This window comes from Procambarus clarkii, unplaced genomic scaffold (assembly GCF_040958095.1).
Source record: "Procambarus clarkii isolate CNS0578487 unplaced genomic scaffold, FALCON_Pclarkii_2.0 HiC_scaffold_124, whole genome shotgun sequence".
Classification (NCBI taxonomy): Eukaryota; Metazoa; Arthropoda; class Malacostraca; order Decapoda; family Cambaridae; genus Procambarus; species Procambarus clarkii.
Genome location: NW_027189157.1, coordinates 1,862,981 through 1,884,831, shown reverse-complemented (window position 1 = coordinate 1,884,831; position 21,851 = coordinate 1,862,981). Strand labels below are relative to the sequence as shown.

Genomic DNA, 21,851 nt, shown 5'->3' with positions numbered 1-21,851 from the left:
AATTCTTCTAACCTTATTGGATGACCATGATGCATTTTGCATAATTTGGTAAGTAAATAAATTTTAATGTATAATATTTAATTTATACATTAAATTATACATGCATTTAATTTTGCAACGACTATTTTCTCGCGTATATAATCATTGGCACTGTTGATAACTTTTCAAATTTGTTACTCACAAGTTTGTAGCGATTAAAAAGTCCTGAGGTTGACAGCACTGTTTGATACCTATAGCATGAAGACTAATGACATTACTTCTATGTGGACAAATATATATGAATATTTTACTTATGTTAAACCTAGACTCCCAGCAGATTATATGGGTGTGGCGGAGGCAGTAAAGGCGTAACTTAGAGCTCCTCGGACGTAACTTAGAGCCCCAGGCGTAACTTAGATCTTCCCGGCCGTAACTTAGACCTCTCCTGGGGTAAGTTGGAGCTCCCAAAGGATAACTTAGAGCTCCACGTGGGTAACTTAGAGCTCCATAGGGGGTAACTTAGAGCTCCCCGGGGGTGACGTAGAGCTCCCTGGGTGTAACTTAGAGTTCCCCGGGCGTTACTTTGAGCTCCCTGGGGGTAACTTAGAGCTCCCAGGGGGGTAACATAGAGCGCCCTACGGGTAACTTAGAGCGCCCCATGGGTAACTTAGAGTTCCCAAGGGGGTAACTTAGAGCTTCCCTGGCATAATTTAGAGCTCCCCGGGCGTAACTTAGAGCTTCTTAAGGGTAACTTGGAGTTCCCGGGTGTATCTTAGAGCTCCCCAGGTATAACCTAGAGTTCCCGGGGTAACTTCGAGCTCCCAGGGGTAACTTAGAGCTCCTCAGGCGTAACTTAGAGCTCCCGGGCGTAACTTAGAGCTCCCAAGGGGTAACTTAGAGCTCCCTTGGCGTAACTTAGAGCTCCCCGGCTGTAACTTAGAGCTCCGCAGGGGTAACTTAGGGCTTCCCAGGGGTAAATTAGAGCTCTCCGGGATAACAGAGCTCCCCGGGGAGTAACTTAGAGCTCTCCGGGCGTGATTTAGATCTCCCTGGGCATAATTTAGAGCTCCCGTGGGTAACATAGATCTCCCCAGCTGTAACTTAAGAGCTTCCCAGGGGAAACTTAGAACTCTCCGTGGGTAACTTAGAACTCCCCGGGCGTAACTTAGAGCTCCCCGGGCGTAACTTAGATCTCTCCGGGGGTAACTTAGAGCTCCCCGGGAGGGGAGGGGGTAACCTAGAGCGCTACGTGGGTAACTTAGAGCTCCCTGGGCGGAACTTAGAGCTCCCCAAGCGTAACTTAGAGCTCCCCGGGCATAACATAGAGCTCCCTGGGGGTAACGTGGAGTTCCCGTGGGTAACTTAGATCTTCCCAGCTGTAACTTAGAGCTACCAGGGGGGGTAACTCAGAGCTCACCGGGCATAACTTAGAGCTCCCCGGGGGAAACGTACAACTCCCCAGGGGTAACTTAGAGCTCCCTGTGGGTAATGAGCTGTTTGCCATACAACAGGCATTCGCATATGTGATTGCACAAAACACTCAAAATGCAATCATACACACAGACTCAAAAGCTGCACTTCAAATACTAGGACAAAAACAGTGGAAAGATAATGTGGAAATAATTACCACCATTTTGTATCTTGGAGCAGTCGCTAAAGGCAAAGGCCTCAACATAACTTTAAACTGGATCCCATCCCATATTGGAACCCCATTAAATGAAAAAGCTGATGAAATTGCTAAATTGGCAACTCGTCATCCAGTGATACATAAAACAATTGAACCCAGCCCAGAGAACATAAAAAACATCATCACCAAAAAACTCTCACATCTCAACAAAGCCGACCTGCACCAGAGAATAGCTGAAGGTTCGCCATCTGCAACATGGTATCTTCAGGCAACCAAATTAGAAAGGTTAAATATCCCAAAAGGAATCCACAGGGAAATAGCAGTTAGGCTATATAGACTACGTCTAGGTTACAGATGCAACTGGGAGTTTGGTGAATCCCGACAGAGAGAGTGCATCTTCTGCCAAACTGTCACAGAAAAGCCATTACTTCACTATCTTCTGGAATGTGAAGCAACCAATGACCTTAGAAGAGCTTTAAGAGTTCCTGAATCATGCAGTAGCCACCCTGAAGCCATCAACACAGCCACTCTCCTGGTCAACAAAGGTGTCCAGCAGCTGGACACCCTCATAAAGACTGTGAAGCAGTATCCTCCCCCGCGATAACAGCTTGATGGTTAAATGCAACCTCAGATTACTGAGAAAAAAAATTGTACCACTTACGGGCTATTCATGCCCGTGCCACCTCTTGGGTGGCTTAATCTTTATCAATCATCAATCTGTGGGTAACCTAGATCTTCACGGCCGTAACTTAGAGCTAAGTTAAGCGGAACTTAGAGCTCTCCGGGGTTAAATTAGAGCTGCCCAGGGGGTAACTTAGAGCTCCCTGTGGGCAACTTAGAGCTCCCCAGGGGTAACTTTGAGCTCCCTGTGGGGTAACTTTTGAGCTCCCCGGGCGTAACTTAGAGCTCCCTGGGTGTAACTTAGAGCTCCGAGAGGGGGGTAACTTAGAGCTCCCCGGGGGTAACTTAGAGCTCCCGGGGGTAAGTTGGAGCTCCCCGGGCGTAACTTAGAGCTCCCGGGGCGTAACTTAGAGCTCCCAGAGTGTAACTTTGAGCTCCCGGTGGGTAACTTACAGCTCCGGGGGGGCTAACTTAGACCTTTCTGGGGGTAACTTAGAGCTCCCCGGGGGAACTTAGAGCTCCCAGGGTGTAACTTAGAGCTCCCATGGCGTAACTTAAAGCTCCCCAGGCGTAACTTAGAGCTCCCGGGGGTAACTTAGAGCTCCCCGGGCGTAACCTAGAGCTCTCTTTGGTTAACTAGGTGCTCCCCAAGGGTGTAACTTAGAGCGCCCCGTGGGGAACTTAGAGCTCCCCGGGGGGAGGCTAACTTAGAGCTCCCTGGGCGTAACTTAGAGCTCCTCGGGCCTAACTTAGAGCTCACCGGGGGTAACTTAGAGCTCCTGTGGGTAGGTTAGATCTTCCTGGCCGTAACTTTGAACTCCCAGGGGTAAACTTAGTGTTCCCCAAGGGGGTAACTTAGAGCGCCCCGTGGGTAACTGAGAGCTCCCCGGGGAGCGTAAGTTAGAGGTCCCCGGGCGTAACTTAGAGCTCCCCGGGCGTAACTTAGAGCTCCCCGGGGATAACTTAGAGCTCCCTGGGGGGGGGGGTAACTTTGAACGCCACATGGGTAACTTAGAGATCCCCGGGGGGTAACTTAGAGTTTCCTGGGCGTAACTTAGAGCTCTCCTGGCGTAATTTAGAGCTCTCCAGGGGTAACTTAGAGTTCCTCGAGTGTAACTTAGAGCTCCCAGTGGGAAACTTGGATCTTCCCAGCCGTAACCTGGAGCTCCCAGAGGTTAACTAAGTGCTCCCCAAAGGGGTAAATTAGAGCGCCCGTGGGTAACTTAGAGCTCCCGGGGGTAACTTAGAGCTACCCGGGGGTAACTTTGGGCTCCCGTGAGTAACTTAGATCATCCTGGCCGTAACTTGGAGCTCCCCGGGGTTAATTTAGTGCTCCCGGGGTGTACTTGGTGCTCCCCAGGAGGTAACTTAGAGCGCCCCGTGGGTAAATTGGAGCTCCCCGGGCGTAACTTAGAGCTCCTCGGACGAAACTTAGAGCTCCCCAGGCATAACTTAGAGCTCCCTGGGCGTAACTTAGAGACCCCTGGGGGTAACTGAGAGCTCCCGGGCGTAACTTAGAGCTCCCTGAGCGTAACTCAGAGATTGCCCAGAGGGAAACGTAGAGCTCCAGGGCGTAACTTAGAGCCCCCGGGCGTAACTTAGAGCTCCCTTGTGGTAACATAAAGCTCCCCGGACATAACTTAGAGCTCCCCGTGGGCAACTTAGAGCTCCCCGGAGTTAACTTAGTGCTCCCAAGAGGTAACTTTGAGCTCTGCGGAGGGGAAACTTAGAGCTCCCTGGGCGAAACTTAGAGCTCCCCGTGCGAAACTTAGAGATCCCCGGGAATAACTTAGAGCTCCCCGGGGGTAACTTAGAGCTCCCTTGGGGGGGTAACTTTGAGCGCCCTGTAGGTAACTTAGAGCTCCCCGGGGGGTAACTTAGAACTCCAGGGCGCAACCTAGAGATCCCTGGGCGAAACCTAGAGCTCCCAGGCGTAACTTAGAGCTCCCCGGGCGTACCTTAGAGCTCCCGGGGGTAACTTAGAGCTCCCTGGGAGTAACTTAGACCTCCCCGGGCGTAACTTAGAGCTCTCCGGGCGTAACTTAGAGCTCCCCAGGCGTAACATAGAGTTCCCCGAGCGTAACTTAGAGCTCCGGGGGGTAATTTAGACCTCCCTGGGGGTAACTTAGAGCTCCTCGGTGGTAACTTAGAGCTCCCAGGGCATAACTTCTATTTCCCCGGGCATAACTTAGAGCATTTGTGAGTAACTTAGAGCTCCCCGGGCGAAACTTACAGCTCCCGGGGGTAACTTAGAGCTCCCGTGGTTAACTTAGAGCTCCCCGGGGGGAAGGGGTAACTTAGAGCTGCCCGGGGGTAACTTAGAGCTCCCGTGGGTAACTTAGAGCTCTCTGGAAAGGGGTAAATTGGAGCGCCATGTGGGTAACTTAGAGCTCCCGGGGGGTAACTCAGAGCTCCCTGGGCGTAACTTAGAGCTCCCTGGGCGTAACTTAGCGCTCCCTAGGGGTAACTTAGACCTCCCCGGGCGTAACGTAGAGCTCCACGAGGGAGGGGGGTAACTGAGAGCTCCACGGGGTAAACTTGGTGCTCCCCCAGGAGGTAACTTAGAGCACCCCGTGGGTAACTTTGTGCTCCATAGGGGAAGTAACTTAGAGCTCTCCGGGCGTAACTTAGAGCTCCCCAGGCGTAACATAGAGTTCCCCGAGCGTAACTTAGAGCTCCGGGGGGTAATTTAGACCTCCCTGGGGGTAACTTAGAGCTCCTCGGTGGTAACTTAGAGCTCCCAGGGCATAACTTAGATTTCCCTGGGCATAACTTAGAGCATTTGTGAGTAACTTAGAGCTCCCCGGGCGAAACTTAGAGCACCCGGGGGTAACTTAGAGCTCCCGTGGTTAACTTAGAGCTCCCCGGGGGGAAGGGATAACTTAGAGCTCCCCGGGGGGAAGGGGTAACTTAGAGCTTCCCGGGGGTAACTTAGAGCTCCCGTGGGTAACTTAGAGCTCTCTGGAAGGGGGTAAATTGGAGCGCCATGTGGGTAACTTAGAGCTCCCGGGGGGTAACTCAGAGCTCCCTGGGCGTAACTTAGAGCTCCCTGGGCGTAACTTAGCGCTCCCTAGGGGTAACTTAGACCTCCCCGGGCGTAACGTAGAGCTCCACGAGGGAGGGGGGTAACTGAGAGCTCCACGGGGTAAACTTGGTGCTCCCCCAGGAGGTAACTTAGAGCACCCCGTGGGTAACTTTGTGCTCCATAGGGGAAGTAACTTAGAGCGCCCCGGGCGTTACTTAGAGCTCCCCAGGCGAAACCTAGAGCTCTCCGGGCGTAACTTAGAGCCCCTGGGGGTAACCTAGAGCTTCCCAGGGGTAACTTTGAGCTCCCGGGTGTAACATAGAACTTCCCGGTGTTAACTTAGAGCACATGGGGTATCTTAGAGCTCCCGTAGGTAACTTAGAGCTCCCCGCGCATAACTCAGAGCTCCCCTGGCGTAACGTAGAGCCCCCTGGAGGTTAGTTAGAGCTCCCTGAGGGTAACTTAGAGCTCCCAGGCGTAACTTAGAGCTCCTCGGGCGTAACTTAGAACTCCCCGTGGGTAACTAAGATCTTCCCGGCCGTAACTAACAGTTCCCTGGTCGGAACTTAGAGCTCCTCGTGCGTAATTTAGATCTTCCCGGCTGTTACTAAGAGCTACCCAGGGTTAACTTAGAGCTCCCGGGGGTAACTTAGAGCTCCACGGGCATAACTTAGAGCTCCTTGAGCGTAATTTGGATTTTCCCGGCCATAACCTAGAGTTCCCCAGGGGTAACTTAGAGCTCCCCGTGCGTAACTTAGAGCTCCCCGGGCATAACTTAGAGCTCCCCGGGCGTAACTTAGATCTTCCCGGCTGTAAATTGGAGCTCCCCGGGGGGGAGGGTAACATTGAGCGCCCCGTGGGTAACTTAGAGTTCTCCGGGGGGTAACATAGAGCTTCCCGGGCGTAACCTAGGGCTCCCCGGGCGTAACTTAGAGCTCCCCCAGGGGTAACTTAGAGCTCCCAGGGGTAACTTAGAGCTCCTGGGCGTAACTTAGAGCTCTTCGGGCGTAAGTTAGAGCTCCCCAAAGGTAAATTAGAGCTCCCGGGGGTAACTTAGAGCTCCCCAGGCGTAACTTAGAGCTCCCCAGGCGTAACTTAGAGCTCCCCAGGGGTAACTCAGAGCTCCCCGGGCGTAACTTACAGTTCCCCAGGCTTAACTTAGAGCGCACGGGAGGGTAACTTAGAGCTCCCCGGGCGTAACTTAGAACGCCCCGTGGGTAACTCAGAGCTCTCTTGGGGAGATAACTTAGAGCGCTTCGTGGGTAACTTAAGGCTTCCCCTTGTGTAAATTTGAGTTCCCCGAGGGTAACTTAGAGCTCCACGGGCGTATTTTAGAGCTCCTTGTGTGTAACAGAGAGCTCCCTGTGGGGTAACTTAGAGCTCCCTGGGGGTAACTTAGAGCCCCCTGGGCATAACTTAGAGCTCCCTGAGGGTGACTTAGAACTCCCCGGGCGTAACTTAGAGCTCCCTGGGCGTAACTTACAGCTCCCTAGGGTTAATTTAGAACTCCCTTTGGGGTAACTTAGAGCTCCCTGGGGGTAACTTAGAGCTCCCTGAAGGTAACTTAGAGCCCCCTGGGCGTAACTTAGAGCTCCCGGGGTTAACTTAGAGCTCCCTGGGCGTAACTTAGACCTCCCCGAGGGCAACTTAGAGCCCCCGGGCGTAACTTAGAGCTCTCCGAGGTTAACTTAGAACTCCCTGGGAGTAAGCCAGAGCTCCTCGAGGGGGGGGACTTAGAGCTCCCCGGGCGTAACATAGAGCGCCCCCGTGGGTAACTTAGAGCTCCCTTGGGAGTAACATAGAGATCCCCCGGGGGGTAACTAGGAGCTCCCCGGGCGTAACTTAGAGCTTCCTGGGTGAAACGTAGAACGTCCCGAGCGTAACTTAGAGCTCCCGGGGTGTAACTTAGAGCTCCCCAGGGGTAACTTAGAGCTCCCGGGGGTAAGTTAGAGCTTCCCGTGGGTAACTTTGAGCTTCCCGGGGGTTACATAGAGTACCCTTGTGTAAGTTAGAGCTCTTTAGGGGTAACTTAGAGCTCCTCGGGGTGTAACGTAGAGCTCCTCAGACGTAATTTAGAGCTCCCCAGGCATAACTTAGAGCTCCCCAGTTGTAACTTAGAGCTTTCCTGGGATAAACTAGAGCTCCCGGGGCGTAACTTGGAGCTACCCTGGCGTAAATTAGATCGCCATGGGGGTAACTTAGAGCTCCCTGGGCGTAACTTAGAGCTCCCTGGGAATAACTTGAAGCTCCCTGGGCGCAACTTAGAGCTCCCGAGGGTAACTTAGAGCTCCCAGGAGTAACCTTGAGTTTCCCGTGGGCAACTTATAACTCCCCGTGGGTAACTTTGAGCTCCCCGGGCGTAACTTTGAGCGCACTGTAGGTAACTTAGAGCTCGCCGAGCGGCACATTGAGCTCCCGGGCGTAAGTTAGAGCTCCCTATGGGTAACTTAGAGCTCCCTGGGTGTAACTTAGAGCTCCCCAGGGTTAACTTGGAGCTCCCAGGGCGTAACTTAGAGCTCCCGAGGGTAACTTAGAGCTCCCAGGGCGTAACTTAGAGCTCTCCGGGGTTAACATAGAGCTCCCCGGGAGTAACCCAGAGCTCTTCGGGGAGGGAGGGTAACTTAGAGCTTCCCTGGGGTAACCTAGAGCTCTCGGGGCGTAAATTAGAGCGCCCCGTGGGTAACTTAGAGCTCCTTTGGGAGAAATATAGAGCTCCGGGAGGTAACTTAGAGTTCCCCAGGCGTAAATTAGAGTGCCCTGGGGGGTAACTGAAAGCTCCTCGGGCGTAACTTAGAGCTTCCGGGCATAACTTAGAGCTTCCCGGGCGTAGCTTAGAGCTCACCGGGGCGTAACTTAGAGCTCCCCGTGGGTAGCATAGAGCTCCCCATGGGTAGAATAGAGCTCCCCGGGCGTAACTTAGAGCTCCCCGTGGGTAGCATAGAGCTCTCCGGGCGTAACTTATCCCTGGGGATACTTAGAGCTCCCGGGTTAACTTAGAGCTTCCAGTGGGTAACTTAGAGCTCCCTGGGAATAATTTAGAGCTTTCGGGGCGTAACTTAGAGCTCCCCGGGGTAATTTTGAGCTCCCGGGGATAACTTAGAGCTCCCGAGGCGTAACTTAGAGCTCCCCGGGCGTACCTTAGAGCGCCCTGTGGGTAACGTAGAGCTCCCGGGGGTATATTAGAGCTCCCCGGACGTAACATAGAGCTCCCGGAGGTAACGTAGAGCTCCCGCGGCGTAACTTAGAGCTCCCCAGGCGTAACCTAGGGCGTCCTGGGGGTAACTTAGAGCTCCCCGAGGGTAACATAGATCTCCTTAGCCGAAACATAGAGCTCCCTGGGCGTAACTTAGAGCTCCCCGGGCATAACTTAGATCTCCCCAGGGTGGGTAACTTAGAGCTCTCCGGGGTTAACTTAAAGCTCCCTGGGTGGGAAATTTAGAGTTCCCCGGGTGTACCTTAGAGCTCCCCGGGGGTAACTTACAACTCTCCGAGGGTAAGTTAGAGCTCCCCGGCCGAAACATAGAGCTCCCTGGCCATAATTTAGAGCTCCTGTGGGTAACTTAGATCTTCCTTGATGTGACCTAGAGCTCCCCAGGGGTAACTTAGAGCTCCCCAGGCGTAACTTAGAGCTCCTCGGGCGTAACTTAGAGCTCCCTGGGTGGAATTTAGATCTTCCTGGCCGTAACTTGGAGCTCCCGGGGGGGGGGGAGGGTAACATTGAGCGCGCCGTGGGAAACTTAGAGTTCTTCGGGGGGTAATTTAGAGCTTCCCTGGCGTAACTTAGAGCTCCCCGGGCTTAACTTAGAGCTCAACGGGCGCAGCTTAGAGCTCCCAGGAGGTAACTTAGAGCTCTCAGGCGTAACCTAGAGCTCCCTGGGCGGAACTTAGAGCTCCCCGGGCGTAACTTAAGAGCTCCCCAGGGTAACTTAAAACTCCCCGGGTGTAACTTACAGCTCCCCGTGTGAAACTGAGAGGTCCCTGGAGATACTTAGAGCTCCTCGGGAGTAACTTAAAGCTTCCAGTGTGTAATTTAGAGCTCCCTGGGCGTTACTTAGAGCTCCCTTGGAATAACTTACAGCTCCCGGGGCGTAACTTAGAGCTCCCTGGGGTAATTTTGAGCTCCCGGGGCGTAACTTAGAGCTCCCAGGGCGTAACTTAGAGTGCATTGGGAGTAACTTAGAGCTCCTCAGGGGTAACTTAGAGCTTCCCGGCCGTAACATAGAGCTCCCCGGAAATAACATAGAGCTCCTGCGGTTTAACTTAGAGCTCCCAGGCGTAACCTAGAGCGCCCTGGGGGTAACTTAGAGCTCCTCAGGCATAACTTGGAGCTCCCCGAGGGTAATTTAGAACTCTCTGAGGGTAGCTTAGAGCTCCCCGGCCGTAACATAGAACTCCCTGGGCGTAACTTAAAGCTCCCCGGCCGTAACTTAGAGCGCCCTGGGTATAACTTAGAACTCCCCGAGGGTAACTTAGAGCTCCTCGGCCGTAACATAGAGCTCCCTGGGCGTAACATAGAGCTCCCCGGCAGTAACGATGGAGGATGTCCTCCATGTGTCGACGCCCTCCATGTGTCGACGCCCTCTATGTGTCAACGTTCTCCATGTGTCGACCTCTCTCCATGTGTCGACGCCCTCTATGTGTCAACGTCCTCCATGTGTCGACGTCCTCCATGTGTCGACGCTCTCCATGTGTCGACGTCCTCCATGTGTCGACGCCCTCCATGGGTCCACACCTACCATGCGTCGACGCTCTCTATGTGTCGACATCCCTAAATATGTCGACGCGCACCATGTGCCGACACCCCTCCAAGTGTCGACGCCCTCTATGTGTCAATGTCCTCCATGTGTCGACGTCCTGAATGTGTCGATACCCTCCATGTGTCGATGCCCTCCATATGTCGACACCCTCCATGTGTCGACGCCCTCCATGTGTCGACGCCCTCTATGTGTCGACGCCCTCCATTGGTCGACGCCCTCCATGTGTCGACACCCTCCATGTGTCGACGCCCTTCATGTGTCGACACCCTCTATGTGTCGACACCCTCCATGTGTCGACGCCCTCCATGTGTCGACACCTCTCCATGTGTCGACGCCCTTTATGTGTCAAAGTCCTCCATGTGTCGACGCCCTCCATGTTTCGACGCTCCCCATGTGAAGACGCCATCCATATGTCGAGGTCCTCCATGTGTCGACGTTCTGAATGTGTCGACGTCCTCTACGTGTCGACGCCCTACATGTGTCGACGCCATCCATGTGTCGACACCATCCATGTGTCGAGCCCTCCATATGTCGACACCTTCCATGTGTCGACGCTCTCAATGTGTCGACATTCCTCCATATGTCGACGCTCTCCATGTGTCAACATCCTCCATGTGTCGACGCTCACCATGTATCGACACCCCTCCATGTTTCAAACGCCCTCTATGTGTCGACGTCCTGAACGTGTCGATACCCTCCATGTTTCGATGCCCTCCATGTGTCGACGCCCTCCATGTGTCGACGACCTCCATGTGTCGATGCTCTCCATGTGTCGACACCATCCATGTGTCGACGTCCTCGAGGTGTTGATGTCCTCCATGTGTCGACGCTCTCCATGTGTCAACGCCCTCTATGTGTCGACTCTCTCCATGTGTCGACACCCTACATGTGTCGACGCCCTCCGTGTGTCAACGCCCTCAATGTGACGACGCCCTCCATGTGTCGACACCCTCCATGCGTCGACGCCCTCCATGTGTCGACACACCTACGTGTGTCGACGCCCTCAATGTGTCGACGTTCTCCATGTGTCGACGTCCTCTATGTGTCGACGCCCTCCATGTGTCGACGCCTTCCATATGCCGACGCCCTCCATGTGTCGACGCCCTCCATGTGTCGACACCCTCCATGCGTCGACACATGAAGGGCGTTGACACCCTCCATTTGTCGACACCCTCCATGTGTTGACGCTCTCCATGTGTCGACACCCCTCCATGTGTCGACGCCCTCTATGTGTCGACACCCTCCATGTGTCGACGCCCTCTATGTGTCGACACCCTCCATGTGTTGACGCTCTCCATGTGTCGACACCCCTCCATGTGTCGACGCCCTCTATGTGTCGACACCCTCCATGTGTCGACCCTCTCCATGTGTCGACACCCCTCGATGTGTCCACGCCCTCTATGTGTCGACGTTCTCCATGTGTCGGTGCCCTCCATGTGTCAACGCACTCTATATCTCGACGCCCTCCATGTGTCGATGCCCTCCATGTGTCGACACTATCCATGTGTCGCCGTCCTCCATGTGTCGACGCCCTACATGTGTAAACACCTCTCCCTGTTTTGAACCCCTCTATATGTTGACGCCCTCTATGTGTCGACACCCTCCATGTGTCGACGCCCTCCATGTGTCGACACTATCCATGTGTCGCTGTCCTCCATGTGTCGACGCCCTACATGTGTAAACACCTCTCCCTGTGTCGAACCCCTCTATATGTTGACGCCCTCTATGTGTCGACACCCTCCATGTGTCGACGCCCTCCATGTGTCGACGCCCTCTATGTGTCGACACCCTCCATGTTTCGACGCCCTCCATGTGTCAACGCCCTCCATGTGTCAACTCCCTCCCTGTGTCGAAGCCCTCCATGTTTCGACGTCCTGCATGTGTCGACACCCCTCCCTGTGTCGACGCCCTCCATGTTTCGACGTCCTGCATGTGTCGACACCCCTCCATGTGTCGACGCCCTCTGTGTGTCGACACCCCTCCATGTTTCGACGTCCTCCATGTGTTGACACCCTCCATGTGTCGACGCCCTCCATGTGTCGTCGCCGCTCCATGTGCCGACGCCCTCCATGTGTCGACACCCTCATGTGTCGACGCCCTCCATGTCTCGACGCCCTCCATGTCTCGACGCCCTCCATGTATCAACGCCATCCATGTTTCGACGTCCTCCATGTGTCGACACCCTCCATATGTCGACGCACTCCACGTGTCGATACCCCTCCATGTGTCTACACCCTCCATGTGTCTACACCCTCCATGTGTCGACGCTCTTCATGTGTCGACGCTCTCCATGTGTCGACGCCCTCCATGTGTCTACGCGCTCTATGTGTCGACGTCCTCCATGTGTCGACGCCCTCCATGTGTTGATGCCCTCCATGTGTCGATACCCTCCATGTGTCGACACCATTCATGTGTCGACGTCCTCGATATGTCGACGTCCTCTATGTGTCGACGCCCGCCATGTGTCGTCACCCTACGTGTGTCGACGCCCTCTATGTGTCGACGCCCTCCATCTGTCGACACCTTCCATGTGTCGACGTCCTCCATGTGTCGACGCCCTTCATGTGTCGACGGCCTCCTTGTGTTGTCGCCCTTCATGTGTCGACGCCCTCTACGTATCGACGCCCTCCATGCGTCCTCGCCCTCCTTGTGTCGACACCCTCCATGTGTCGACGCCCTCTATGTGTCAACGTCCTCCATGTTTCGACGCCCTCCATGTGTCGACGCCCTCCATGTTTCGACGCTCCCCATGTTAAGACGCCATCCATATGTCGAGGTCCTCCATGTGTCGACGTTCTCCATGTGTCGACGTCCGCTACGTGTCGACGCCCTACATGTGTCGACGCCCTCCATGTGTCGACACCATCCATGTGTCGAGCCCTCCATATGTCGACACCTTCCATGTGTCGACGCTCTCAATGTGCCGACATTCCTCCATATGTCGACGCTCTCCATGTGTCAACATCCTCCATGTGTAGACGCTCACCATGTGTCGACACCCCTCCATGTTTCAAACGCCCTCCATGTGTCGACGCCCTCCATGTGTCGACGCCCTCCATGTGTCGACGACCTCTATGTGTCGATGCTCTCCATGTGTCGACACCATCCATGTGTCGACGTCCTCGAGGTGTTGATGTCCTCCATCTGTCGACGCTCTCCATCTGTCAACGCCCTCTAAGTGTCGACTCTCTCCATGTGTCGACACCCTACATGTGTCGACGCCCTCCGTGTGTCAAAGCCCTCAATGTGTCGACACAATCCATGTGTCGACACCCTCCATGCGTCGACGCCCTCCATGTGTCGACACACCTACGTGTGTCGACGCCCTCAATGTGTCGACGTTTTCCATGTGTCGACGTTCTCTATGTGTCGACGTCCTCCATGTGTCGACGCCCTCCATATGCAAACCCCCTCCATGTGTTGACGCCCTCCATGTGTCGACACCCTCCATGCGTCGACACATGAAGGGCGTTGACACCCTCCATGTGTCGACACCCTCCATGTGTTGACGCTCTCCATGTGTCGACACCCCTATATGTGTCGACACCCTCCATGTGTCGACCCTCTCCATGTGTCGACACCTCTCGATGTGTCCTCGCCCTCTATGTGTCGACGTTCTCTATGTGTCGACACCCTCCATGTGCCGACGCCTTCTTTGTGTAGACGTTCTCCATGTGTCAACGCACTCTATATTTCGACGCCCTCCATGTGTCGATGCCCTACATGTGTAGACACCTCTCCCTGTGTCGAACCCCTCTATATGTTGACGCCCTCTATGTGTCGACACCCTCCATGTGTCGACGCCCTACATGTGTCGACGCCCTCCATGTGTCAACGCCCTCCATGTGTCGACACTCCTCCATGTGTCGACGCCCTCTGTGTGTCGACACCCCTCCATGTGTCGACGTCCTCCATGTGTCGACACCCTCCATGTGTCGACGCCCTCCATGTGTCGTCGCCGCTCCATGTGTCGACACCCTCCATGTGTCGACGATCCCATGTGTCGACGCCCTCCATGTGTCGACACCCTCCATGTGTCGACGCCCATGTGTCGACACCCTCCATGTGTCGTATGATACTGGGTAAGTTTTAAAGGGAAGAATAGAAGTAACTGCAAAGGGCCTATTAGCCCATATTTCTTGATGCTTCTATATTGGTGCGGAGTATTGAAGTGGGTGGAATATAGCTGTGCATTAATTGGCTGTTGATTGCTGGTGTTGACTTTTTGATGTGTAGTGCCTCGCAGATATCTAGCCGCCTGCTATCGCTGTATCTGTCGATGATTTCTGTGTTTTTAGTTAAGAATTCTCTGGTGATGGTCTGGTTGTGGGAAGAGATTATATGTTCCTTAGTGGACTTCTTAATGGACCCACTTCAAGACTCCGCACCAATATAGAAAAATCAAGAAATATGGGCCAATAGGCCCTTTGCAGTTACTTCCATTCTTTCCTTTAAAACTTACCCAATAGCATACCCATTGATTCGTGTTCTGTCATGTGTTTTCACCTCATCCAAAACTGTTGTGACATATCACCTCACCCAAATGCAGGGATATAAAATGAAAGCCATATAAATTATTGCACAGTAGGACTCTGTTTAGTGTTTACAGGTTATAGTTGTGTGTGTGTAAACTAAAGTCTTTGAAAATGTAATAAGTTATTACGAAACGCGTTCAAGTGTCGAGTCAGACTAGAAATAAAAATTAATTTTGCAGAATTGATTTTTCAATTATCATCGACAGTGAAAAGAAACATAAGAAATATTGAGAAAATTCGTGTTAGAATTATTAATATTAATATTACTTTTTCGTTCATATTTAATAATATATGTTTACAAGAAAGACTGCTACCAAAATATACTAATATATATATATATATATATATATATATATATATATATATATATATATATATATATATATATATATATATATATATGTGTGTGTGTGTGTGTATATCACGAAAATAAACACGTGATTAAGAATGTGACAATGTCAGACCACGGAGGAAAAATGAAACAGGAATTTCCTTAAGTACTTTAGTATATTAAATACATCTTCAGAAGGTCAGATCTTCAGACCTTCTGAAGATGTATTTAATATACGAAAGTACTTAAGGAAATTCCTGTTTCATTTTTCCTCCGTGGTCTGACATTGTCATATATATATATATATATATATATATATATATATATATATATATATATATATATATATATATATATATATATATATATATATATATATATATATATACATATATGTATGTATAATGTTAATAATATATTAAAGGAGAAAAAGAGGATGAACACTCACACTGGACGTTGAGGTTGAGAGCGTTGCTGTGGCCGTCACCCTCCTGGTTACTACCGAGGCAGGTGTACAAGCCACGCATGTCGGCCGTCACGTTGTGAAGCCGCAGGGTGGTGTTGGTCGCCTGCGGCCCCCACTCAGCCCGTCGCAGCGGCCGCCCCTGCACCCACAGAGAGAAATATTCGTTTAACTTCTCAAAATTAGTGACCTCGGGCCAGATTTACGAAGTAGTTACGCAAGCCTTTACGAACCTGTCCATCTTTTCTCAAAATTGGCGGCTGTGTTTACAATTATTGAACAGTTAATGAGCTCCGAAGCACCAGAAGGCTGTTTATAACAGTAGCAAATGTTGATTGCGAAATTTTCAGGCTAGTAAATTGTTCAATATATGTAACCAAAGCCGTCAAAGATAGTCAAGATGTACACGTTCGTAACTATTTGCGTAAGGGCTTTGTGAATCCGGGTCCAGGTTTTGGGTTTTGCAAATATAATTTTAGTTTAACGTGTGTCGATGTGTGTAGCCAATTGGGTTGGAGTACGTGTAAGTGTTCTAATCGCTACATGTGCAAACATACATGCGCAAATATTTACAAGTTCAAACACACACACACACACACACACACACACACACACACACACACACACCAACCCCTGTCAGCCACCCTCATTAAGTACCCACCTAATGAACACTCCCCCCACCAACCCCCCTCCTCCCACACACCCCCCTCCTCCCACTCACTCCTCCCCCCCACCCAGGATCTCCCTTCTCCCCCATCCCCCAAGCCCTCCCTTCTCCCACATGCCCTCCCGTCTCTCCCACCCACAATCCCTCCGTTCTCCCCTGCCCCCCTAAGCCCCTCCACCCCACCTAAGTCTTCCCCTCTCCACCACTCCCCAAAACCCTCCCCTCTTCCTCACCCACCTCAGCCTTCCCTTTACCCCCAAGGTTGTTGGGCCGGACGGAATCTCACCATGGGTATTGAAAGGGTGTGCAGGAGCACTTTGTTTGCCACTCTCCATAGTGTATAGTAGGTCACTGGAAACGGGAGACCTACCAGAAATATGGAAGACGGCTAATGTAGTCACAATATACAAAAAGGGTGACAGACACGAGGCACTGAACTACAGGCCAGTGTCCTTAACTTGTATACCATGCAAGTTGATGGAGAAGATCGTGAGAAAAAACCTAGTAACACATCTGGAGGGAAGGGACTTCGTGACAACCCATCAGCATGGGTTCAGGGAGGGTAAATCTTGCCTTACAGGCTTGATAGAGTTCTACGATCAGGTGACAAAGATTAAGCAAGAAAGAGAAGGATGGGCGGACTGCATTTTTTTTTGACTGTCGGAAAGCTTTTGACGCAGTACCCCATAAAAGGCTGATGCATAAGTTGGAGAAACAGGCAGGAGTAACTGGTAGGGCGCTCCAGTGGATGAGGGAGAACCTAAGCAATAGGAAGCAGAGAGTTACAGTGAGGGGGTGAGACCTCAGATTGGCGTGAAGTCACCAGTGGAGTCCCACAGGGCTCTGTGCTTGGACCTATCCTGTTTCTGATATACGTAAATGATCTCCAGAGGGTATAGACTAATTCCTCACAATGTTTGCTGACGACGCCAAAATTATGAGAAGGATTAAGACAGAGGAGGACAGCTTGAGGCTTCAAGAAGAGTTGGACAAGCTGCAGGAATGGTCGAACAAATGATTGTTAGAGTTTAACCCAAGCAAATGTAATGTAATGAAGATAGGTGTAGGGAGCAGGAGACCAGATACATGGTATCATTTGGGAGATGAAATCCTGCAAGAGTCAGAGAGAGAGAAAGGCCTGGGGGTTGATATCACGCCAGACCTGTCCCCAGAAGCTCATATCAGGAGGATAACATCAGCGGCATATGCCAGTTTGGCTTACATAAGAACGGCCTTTAGAAATTTGTGTAAGGAATCTTTCAGAACATTATATACAACATATGTTAGACCAATCCTGGAGTATGCGGCTCCAGCATGGAGTCCATATCTAGTCAAGCATAAGACTAAACTTGAAAAGGTTGAAAGGTTTGCCACCAGACTAGTACCCGAACTGAAGGGTATGAGCTACGAGGAGAGACTACGGGAATTAAACCTCACGTCACTGGGAGACAGAAGAGTTAGAGGGGACATGATCACCGCATACAAGATTCTCAAAGGAATTGATTGGGTAGATAAAGACAGACTTTTTAACACAAGGGGCACACGCACTAGGGGACACTGGTGGAAATTTAGTGCCCAAATGAGCCATAGAGACGTTAAAAAGAATTTTCTCAGTGTCAGAGTAGTAGACAAATGGAATGCATTAGGAAGTGATGTGGTGGAGGCTGACTTCATACACAGCTTCAAGTGTAGATATGATAGAGCCCAATAGGCTCAGGAACCTGTACACCTGTTGATCGACGGTTGAGAGGCGGGACCAAAGAGCCAGAGCTCAACCCCCGCAAGCACAATTAGGTAAGTACACACACACACACACACCCCGTGTAGTGCCTTACTTATATAGCATACAAGGTTCCGAAGGATTCCTTACACAGGTTTCTGAAGGCAGTTCTGATGCCTTCAGAAACCTGGCTGGACTGATGCCTTCAATTCAGGCTGGACTGATGCTTTCAGTTCAGGCTCGACTGATGCTTTCAGTTCAGGCTCGACTGATGCTTTCAGTTCAGGCTCGACTGATGCCTTCAGTTCAGGCTGGACTGATGCCTTCAGTTCAGGCTGGACTGATGCCTTCAGTTCAGGCTGGACTGATGCCTTCAGTTCAGGCTGGACTGATGCCTTCAGTTCAGGCTGGACTGATGCCTTCAGTTCAGGCTGGACTGATGCCTTCAGTTCAGGCTGGACTGATGCCTTCAGTTCAGGCTGGACTGATGCCTTCAGTTCAGGCTGGACTGATGCCTTCAGTTCAGGCTGAACTCGTATGCGAGTCCAGCCTCGCATACGCCGCCGATACGAACGCATTCGGGTGGGTTATGGGTTGTGATTTCGCTATGTGTAATCCTGTAATGTCATTGTATTCAATAAATATTTCAGTGTTTCTGGTCATTATATCTTAGAGCTGGAGGTCAAGGGGTGGGTGAGGGCGAGTCAACATCCCTCACACTTGCCTAACAATAATCTGAAGTATTGAATGTTACAATGACATGAGTTATTGTTCATTATTCATTTGGCCAGATGGACATCGAAGGCTGAAGAGATTGGTGAACAAAAAATTGGCTAATTCATTTGTCTCATACTTTTTCGTGACGTCAGAAAGTTTAGTGATCCAAGATTTTAAGGTCCGGGTGACTGAAGCTTTCTGACATCATGAGGCATCATCAGACTACTGAACCACCCAGTGTCTGATACCCTGACCGTCCCCCCACCTCGACGCTCCTCTCACCAGGGCAGTAACGAGAGTATGGCTCGTTACTGTGCATATTGCTAATGAGACTTACGTTATGAAACCAAGTGACGTTATAGACCTTAGGATTGGCCTTGAGGTGACAGGTGAAGGTGACAGAGCCGCCCTCACGAACACCGGCCTCGCCCCCTCCTCCTCCCCCGCTGACGCTGAGGGTGGCCACCGGCACGACTGTGGACACACACACACACAGTAAACAACATGGAACCAAATATTTCACATGCAAACTATTGACTTTAAAACTTACTTTGTGATTTAGAAACATGAATCAGAGACTCTTTGGCTATTAGGCCCATTGCAGTTTATCATCTTCGATGTTATAAAGATGGCGGGGCAGTATGCTGGTCGTCCCATGTTGGTGCTGAAGACGGTAGACAGTAACAAGGTGATAGCTGGCTGTTGGTACTTGACTGAATTAGTGTGATGTGCAGCGCCTCGCCGACGGCCACTCTTCTACTGTTGCATCTGGTGATTATTTCAGTGTTGCAATCGACAGATACAGTGACAGATGATTGGACACGAGCAAGGCACTGCACATGAGACAATCCCAGCCAGTCATCAACAGTCTCCTGCCACAATGACACACCGCCATTCTGGACACCAAGGTGCACCTTGCAACATACTCTCTCAGCAAACTTTAAACACAGGAGACGGGTAACCTGTGGTGATCCTATAGGCCGCATGGGACACTTCGTCTCTCTTTACGTTATGTATTGTGAACCTTCAGCCAAACTGTAGTCACTTGTTTTCTGCCTCTGAGATGGTAAACAAAACGAATTCTCTCAGCATCATGCTGTACTAAAACAGAAAAATTGCTTTTGGAAGGATGATATTTCATCTTCATTTTTAGATGCAAACCATAATATATATATATATATATAAAAGATCCAGCTCTAGAGTCATTGAACTCAACCATGCAGTCATACCCAATATAATGTCTTCAGAAAAGACACACACACACACACACACACACACACACACACACAAACAAACACACACACACACACACACACAGCCCGATAGGCTCATGAATCTGTACACCTGTTGATTGACGGTTGAGAGGCGGGACCAAAGAGCCAGAGCTCAACCCCCGCAAACACAACTAGGTGAGTACAACTAGGTGAGTACACACACACACACACACACACACACAACACACACACACACACACACACACACACACACACACACACACACACACACACACACACACACACACACACACGCACACACACACACACACACACAGCCCACACACAGTTGAAGCCCCCATAGGAATGAGTGACCACAGTGTACTGACCTTTGAGTACTTGGTGGAGGTAGGGATAACCTATCCAAGGATGGGAGTGGAGGGGAAAAGACTGAATTACCGAAGAGGAAAATATGACGAGATGAGGAACTTCCTCAGGGGAATACCATGGGAAACAGAACTTAGAGACAAGAATGTGCAGGTCATGATGGATATTGTCACCCAAAAGTGCCAGGAAGCTGCAGACAGGTTTATCCCCGTCCAAAAGGAGAAAAACGAAAAACAACAGAAAAACCCATGGTTCAACCAGGAATGTAAGGTAGCGAAACAACTGAGTAAAAGAACATGGAGAAACTACAGAAATAACAGAACACCAGAGAGCAGGGAGAGATACCAGAGGGCCAGAAATGAGTACATCAGAGTGAGGAGGGAAGCAGAGAGACAGTTTGAAAATGACATTGCGAGTAAAGCCAAGACCCAACCAAAGCTGCTCCACAGCCACATCAGGAGGAAAACAGCAGTGAAGGAACAAGTGATGAAGCTGCGGAAAGGGGAGAACAGATACACAGAGAATGACAAGGAGGTGTGTGAAGAACTCAACAAGAGATTCCAGGAGGTCTTCACAATAGAACAAGGAGAAGCCCCTGCACTAAATGAGGAGGCGGCAAACCAAGCAACCTTGGAGGAATTTGACCTCACCAGTGATGAGGTCAAAAGGTGTCTGCTGGAGCTGGATGTGACAAAGGCTGTTGGGCCTGACAGAATCTCACCATGGATACTAAAGGAAGGTGCAGAAGCACTAAGTGTGCCACGCTCTATGGTGTATAACAGGTCACTGGAAACAGGAGACTTACCAGAAAGTTGGGAGACAGCTAACGTGGTCCCAATATACAAAAAGGGTGACAGGCAAGAGGCACTGAATTACAGGCCAGTTTCCTTAACTTGTATACCATGCAAGGTGCTGGAGAAGATCGTGAGGAAAAGGCTCGTAGAGCATCTGGAGGGAAATAACTTTGTAACGCACCACCAACATGGGTTCAGAGATGGTAAATCGTGCCTCACAGGTTTAATAGAATTTTATGACCAGGCAACGAAAATTAGGCAGGAAAGAGAAGGGTGGGCCGACTGCATTTTCCTGGATTGCCAGAAAGCCTTTGACACAGTACCCCATAAAAGGCTGTTAAAAAAGTTGGAGCAACAGGCAGGAGTAAAAGGGAAGGTGCTCCAGTGGATAAGGGAGTACTTAAGCAACAGGAAACAGCGAGTAACGGTGAGGGGGGAGACATCAGAGTGGCGAGATGTCACCAGCGGAGTCCCACAGGGCTCAGTACTTGGACCCATCCTGTTTCTAATATATGTGAACGATCTTCCAGAGGGTATAGACTCATTCCTCTCGATGTTTGCTGATGATGCAAAAATTATGAGAAGAATCAAGACGGATGAAGATAGACAGAGACTACAGGATGACCTGGATAAACTGGAGGAATGGTCTAGAAAATGGCTGCTGAAGTTCAACTCGGGAAAGTGTAAGGTGATGAAATTAGGCGAAGGGAGCAGGAGGCTGAACACAAGGTATCATCTGGGAGGGGAAATCCTGCAAGAATCAAATAGAGAGAAGGATCTGGGGATTGATATCACACCGAACCTGTCTCCAGAGGCCCACATCAAAAGGATATCATCAGCGGCATATGCTAGACTGGCCAACATAAGAACTGCCTTCAGAAACTTGTGTAAGGAATCTTTCAGAACCCTGTATACCACTTATGTAAGACCAATTCTGGAGTATGCAGCTCCAGCCTGGAGTCCATACCTAGTTAAACACAAGACAAAGTTAGAGAAGATTCAGCGGTATGCCAC

General features: G+C 50.9%; 2 protein-coding genes across 2 annotated transcripts; one reads left to right on the top strand and one right to left on the bottom strand.

The window, feature by feature from the left end:
- The first annotated feature begins 11,768 nt into the window (after positions 1 to 11,768).
- Positions 11,769 to 13,187, top strand: LOC138360862 (keratin-associated protein 16-1-like). The gene has a single exon (XM_069320378.1). It carries the CDS (start codon positions 11,769 to 11,771, stop codon positions 13,185 to 13,187), a length of 1,419 nt encoding a protein of 472 aa, XP_069176479.1.
- A 4,717-nt stretch (positions 13,188 to 17,904) lies between these two features.
- LOC138360861 (probable G-protein coupled receptor 152) lies at positions 17,905 to 18,303 on the bottom strand. Its single transcript, XM_069320377.1, has one exon. It carries the CDS (start codon positions 18,301 to 18,303, stop codon positions 17,905 to 17,907), a length of 399 nt encoding a protein of 132 aa, XP_069176478.1.
- Between the last annotated feature and the right edge of the window lie 3,548 nt (positions 18,304 to 21,851).